This window comes from Pisolithus orientalis (assembly GCF_024613125.1).
Source record: "Pisolithus orientalis strain OTSU chromosome Unknown F5J12scaffold_18, whole genome shotgun sequence".
NCBI lineage: Eukaryota > Fungi > Basidiomycota > Agaricomycetes > Boletales > Pisolithaceae > Pisolithus > Pisolithus orientalis.
In genome coordinates, this window is record NW_026260799.1 from 172062 (window position 1) to 178064 (window position 6003).

The 6003-nt window shown below is 52.0% G+C and overlaps 1 protein-coding gene across 1 annotated transcript; it reads right to left on the minus strand.

Annotated features, from left to right (window-relative positions):
- Positions 1-119: 119 nt before the first annotated feature.
- F5J12DRAFT_838049 (uncharacterized protein) lies at positions 120-4027 on the minus strand. The gene is made up of 8 exons (XM_051746021.1): positions 3101-4027; positions 2519-3040; positions 1764-2460; positions 1385-1698; positions 1231-1326; positions 842-1177; positions 708-780; positions 120-638 (listed from the first exon to the last, which is right to left on the minus strand). Exons 1-8 carry the CDS (start codon positions 3931-3933, stop codon positions 228-230), a joined length of 3282 nt encoding a protein of 1093 aa, XP_051599004.1. The 5' UTR covers positions 3934-4027; the 3' UTR covers positions 120-227.
- Positions 4028-6003: the final 1976 nt, after the last annotated feature.

A 6003-nucleotide genomic window follows, 5' to 3' on the forward strand; every position in this document is an offset into this window, starting at 1 on the left:
CAATTTGTGGTTTCTTTGTTCAAACTTTGTAATCTAACATTTTCTGCCAACAATTCCCAACAATGGGACTGTCGGAGAATCAGCACTAATGCAGAGAGAATGCTAATAAGCCCAGCTGGCAGTGAAACAGGCGCCCAGTTTAACCAAGACAGCATGAACTCTATGCGTGACTACTTGTATATGATCTATGGCAATCCACGGCAATTGATTGTGTAGCTAGTTGTTACTTAGGTATCATCTTCCCAATCCTCGGGTACATCTTCTCTTACAATCGTAGCCGATTGCTCTCGTTGCACCTGTGGCTGTAGTGTCACATACGACAGTGGAGGCGGACTGCTCGGATGGGGAGGTAGGGGCCCTGACGAAGGAATGCCAGACGAAGGAGCGCTCCACAACGATGACGATGGCAGCTTCCAGGCAGATGCCGCACGAAAGGGAGGTATATTTGCAGTCTTGACAGCCGAAGTAGTAGCCTTGGACGAGCGCAAGTCAACTGGTTTACTTGAGGGCGCAGCCGACGTTGCCGACTGTGAAAGGAGTGGTACGGGGATGCGCGTGTCGATACGCCGCATGAGTTGTACGCTGCGGTGCGGCTCCTGATCGACCTCGGCAGTGTCCACACGATAAACGGAGGCGAGCTACAACACAACACGAAGCAACGCGTCAGCATGGAATATAAAAATGCCAGGAAAATAACGTTGACGTACACTCTGCACGAACTTGCGTCGTTCTGGAGGCATGTGCTGCAGCACCTGTGTGCGTCGGCTGGACTTGACAAAACTACATAATACACAAGGCAAGTTCAAACCTCGCGCAGGCATACGGAAAAGACAAGGCTTACTTTGCAAAAGTATCCTCCATGAGCCGCACGAACTTGGCGTTTGCGGTAACACATGCATAGTCCACCAACTCATCACTCCAGACGACTTTCGGGCCCGCTGCAATTTCCTCGCGTTTCTCCTTACTGATTCCAAATGCTTCTGCTAGTTTTTCATTGCGCTTCTTGATTGCACAATCTCCGCTACATGCAAGACTTTGCTTCCTGTTTGAGCAGGGAACCGTCGATCGCAGGTTTCCACATGGACAGGTAAGCGTGACCACGGCGATACATGGACCTGTCTCCGGGCATGCTGCAGGAGCATGACAGATTTCCATGCAGGGATGGTATTCCGGTAGACTGCCGACGACGGTTACACAATGACGGAAAGACAAACAAGAGAAATGACTCACCAAGCTTTGCGAGATTTGCCGCAGACCGCTGTACAAGGACCACATTCGTCCGCGTGACAGGTGCGCTTGCACTCGTGGAACCCACATGCCAAAAGTCTGAAAAGCATCCAGTCATCACGAACACGACCAAAGAATACTGGGCGGCCCAGCTCACCGTTTACAGACGTTTCCACAACTCACGCGTTCCTGAGAACATTGAACATTGTCTACCATCTTCTTCTCGCAAGCGCAGAGTTTCCTAGTCAAGAAAGGACACGGAGGACACGAGCGGGCAATACTACTCTCCGAAGAGGAAGGTAATCCCTCATCAGCAGCGTCCGCCCCAGCAATGATAGTAGATTCATGGCATGCATGTGGAACTTGTGGGTGTCCGCACGGGCGTTCTCTAACGCAAGGATACGTGCAAGTAAGATGTGTGCCACAAGGAATAGGCGGTTCGAAGACCATGCGATTGCATGGACAGGTGATCTGTTTGGCAGTGAGGAACACCAGAGTCAGCGATGAAACCAGAGGGAAATGGTACCGAGACGTACCTCTTCAAATATGCTCCGTAAGCACACCCCACAAGGACCTTTATGATCCTTCTTCTCGCAACGGTGGTTCCCGCATCCAAGAACACGAGTACATGGGATGTCACATTCGTGTAGCCCGCCAGGTTCGGTCCCGAGATCTACTGCGGCATCGCCCCGTACTTTTTTCTTTCCCTTCCCAATTGCCAAGGAAGCTAATGGACAACAGATGCGACCACACTGATGTCGGCCACATGATCGTTGGACGGGACAAGGACGACTGCAAAGGATTTCTTCAGGTACAGGTTCACTAAAACGGGCCGCCTCTGTTGATTTATCTCCAGTCAGCAGGGTATCGCTACATTTCATTTGTCGTTTCGTTGATCCGCATCGGCACGGTTGCCCAACCTCTGCCGTACATGGGGGGCATACCCCCCAATGACAGGTGGCTGTACAGGAATGGCCACACGGCAGAGATTTTGAGCATACAGAGGAGCAAACGGGGAGCGGAGAGGTACACGATGAGCGCGCGGGGAAAACGGGGGACGTATTACCACTTGCAGAGCTTGACGTTCCATCACCGACGCCAGAGAGGCGAGCTACCTCGTACCGACCGCACCCACATCGGGTGACCGAGACGGGGTCAAATGGACAAAGCAGGGGCGTGCGCGACGGAGGGTGACATGGTTTCGCGCAAGTGTGTTTCCCACAGCTGAAAGGGCTGGGTAACATACATTGGCATTAGTTAATCGATGAAGGGACAGAGTAATGATCCTCACCGGTTGCAGGCCTTACCACATCCAAACCACCCAACCCATGTCTCCACTTCTCTAATTCCATCATGTTGCGTGGGCTTCAGTGTTACACACTCTGTAGCGACCTCTGAGCTGAGTTCACCGCAAGCGACCACTTTTGTTTCGCTCCCGCACCAACACCTGATTTCCTCCTTCACTGGGCATGGTGGACAGGGATCGGCATGACAAGATAATTCACATCTATGCTTGGGGTTCTTGCATGATAGTGGTTGGGTGCAAGTGTTATTACAAGAAAAGGAACCCCGTTGAGATCCTTCAGACGGCACAGGAGACCCAGAGGCTGAACATCTGGCATTTCGCACGACCTTCCCGCAAAAGCAGGACCTTTGGACTGTTATAGCGCACGGTGGACAGGGGCCTGGGTGACACGGTAATGGACATGGATGCTTGCATCCAGAGGAGCGTGGGCGAGAACACGGGAGGGCGCAAGAGTGAGGTGTTGATAGACGCGGCGGAGAAGGATTAGAGGTTCGATGACAGAAACACCTAATAAACGGACCAATTCGCGTCATGTACGACTGAAGCTGAGAGTTCTGCACGACTTACTGATACGTCGTCGGCACTTGCTCTCGTTTCGTTTGACATCCAGGGCACCTCCATTCACCTTGGCGTTCTTCCCCGCGCGCGCGCCATGCTTCTACGATACTTTTTACGCTCTTATCTGCCCACGTCCGAATGCACTTTAGATGAAATGTCGTCCAACAACATTGCGAGCGTTCCTTGTCGGGATCATCGAGTTCTAGACCGACGTGGAGTGATCGCTTTGGGGGCGCACAAGACCAGGTAGGGTGTTCTGGTCTTACGGGACCAAAACAAATGAGACAGTCGGGGTATGGTGGTGTGCGTAGGGCACGCGTGAGGGTCGACGTGAGATCGGAGCCTGCTGGGGAGCCCTGTGGTTTTCGAGTTCTCTGCTTTGACCCTGATGACGTCTCTGGGGCAGCCTGTGTCTCCGTAGGTTGCGTCAACTTGGCGTTGAACGCTCTGCGATGAGATCGGGGTTGACTGCGTGACTGTGAGGGCTCGCTATGGGCTTCTAAATCAGCCTCGGCGGTGCTGGCATCGATGGCAGTGGACGGCTGATCGCTTTGTGGGTCAGTACAATTCCCGCCAGCTTTCTTCCGGTATGGTTTTCGTCTTATCGGTCCCCGATTTTCGGCATTTTGGGCTACTTCCTGCCTCGTATCACGTTCCGACGCCGGACGTTCGCGAGGTGGTCTTGCGGACGCGGCAGATGGTGAACTGGTGCCTTGTGAAGTAGTTGGGTCATCCGCGGGTCGTTCGTTCGCGACGGCACGTCTTCTATGAGTACGGCGGTTCCGATTAGTGCGATCAGTACTGCTGCTAGCACTTCGTTGGTTCGCAGTCGACGTTTCCATGCGGTGGTGGAGCGTTGTTTCGTCGTCGCCGTGAGCGACTTGCTTACTTATATTTACTACATATTCGAGTTAGAATGACACGCAAATTGGTATGACTCGACCTCAAAACATCCGATGACCGGACACCACCCTGGCTTGGGTCATACCTACGGTGAGGACGTACGACTCATCTTGGTGTGTGGTATGTAGCTTCAGCTTCACCGGTCATGCATGGGCAAATCGTAGGATTAACACTCCCCCGCAATCATAAGCTTACTGCTCTCCACAGAGCTCCAAGAACTGAGTCTTTTTCATTATACTTTGCTCACTTGTAGATTATGATGTCCATGACGGCCGCCTTCACAGGTTCCGAGCAACGACACCTACTCCCGTTGAAGGTACATTCGCTTTCTTAGCGTATCAGCGGATTGCGGTGGCTCACGACAGTTGCCTTCTGGAGCGCGGAGTGACTACCCAAGTGTTTCCGCCCCCCTGAAGCTACTTAACCAAGTACGTCCCCAAGCACTACAGATGGTCGCATTTTTTTTGTTGACACCCTAGCTCGTACGCGGGTGTTTCCATTTCCACCTCCGCACATCCTCATTTATGAACTACTTTCCCCAGATTCGTTGTCAATCAATACAGGCTCTCCCGCTCCTGTCCCCATACTTATGCCCCATATGTTTTCTACGTTGAGCAGTTATCCCTCAGGAATTCAGCTCCTCCATTTCTCTAATCTTCGTATCGTCGACCGGCGCCTTACCAGCAACACCCATACAGCCCGCATACACCTGCAGACCAAGTTCGCCCTACTCTTTACACGGTATCTAGCATTCTTTTCCGCCATTCTTAAATGAAGCGATTCGGGTAAGTCCAAAGATGGCTAGGCGGCACCGCGGTGAACAGAGGTGAATGGACTCAGCTGGCGTGCATCGCTCGCAGAGTGAAGTTCTGCGCGCTCGAGGCACGCTTGATAACAACCTGGACTGCCAGCGGGCGAGTGAGACTGCATTTCCAAGTGTTGCGCTTAACACCCCCGAGCCACATAGGAGCGTACTGGTCCTCGAACTGGAAGCCGCAAGTTCTAAGGGAGAGGCCACGTCCTTGACTGAAGAATGCTTGAGGGGAGTGGGCACCCTTGGCAGCAGTTTTTGGCCATTCCCGCGGTCTTTAGATGTAGTTTATGTGTACGTGAGAATAGGTCATGTAGATGCCTGTCCTCAGGGCGAGGCTCGTGCCAATTTCAAAAATAGTTGTGTCATCTACAAGCCTCCAATACCATAATGAATTCCCTAGATACTGTATGTAAGGCAACATCTGCTAACCTTTGTGAGTCACTCATAAGAGCCACTGGCAGCAGTCCACCATAGTAGACTGACATTTCTGAGAGGCTATGCTGAGGTTCTTGCCTCCACAAACCTTTGTGAGTAGCTCTTAAGAGCTACTGGCAGTGGTCTACTGGAGTAGACTGACATTGCCTAAGAGACTACACTAGAGGGTTTCGCTGGATGGATGCATGTTGACCATCTTCACTGCCACTCTGTTGGACATGGGTTCATAGCAAGTGAGTGGAGTCATGACAGGTGGTGGTAGATGCATACTGACCATCATCACTGCCACTCTACTGGAATTGGTTTCATAGCCAGTGAGTGGAGTCATGGCAGATGGTGGTGGATGCATGCTGACCATCTTCACTGCCACTCTGTTGGACTTGGGTTCATAGTTAGTGAGTGGAGTCATGACAGGTGGTGGTAGATGCATACTGACCATCTTTACTGCCACTTGGTTGGACTAGGGTCCATAGCAAGTAAGTGAAGGTATTGGCAAGTGGTGGTGGATGCATGCTGACCATGTTCACTGCCACTCTTGGACTGGGGTTCATAGCAAGTGAGTGGGGTCATGGCAGGGTAGTGGTGGATGCATGCTGATCATGTTCATTGCCACTCTGTTGGACTTGGGTTCATAGACAGTGAGTGGAGTAATGGCAGGTGGTGGAGGATGCATGCTGACCATATTCTCTGCCACTCTATTTCTATTGGACTTGGCTTTGTAGATTGTGAGTGAGAGTCATCACAGATGATGGTGGATGCA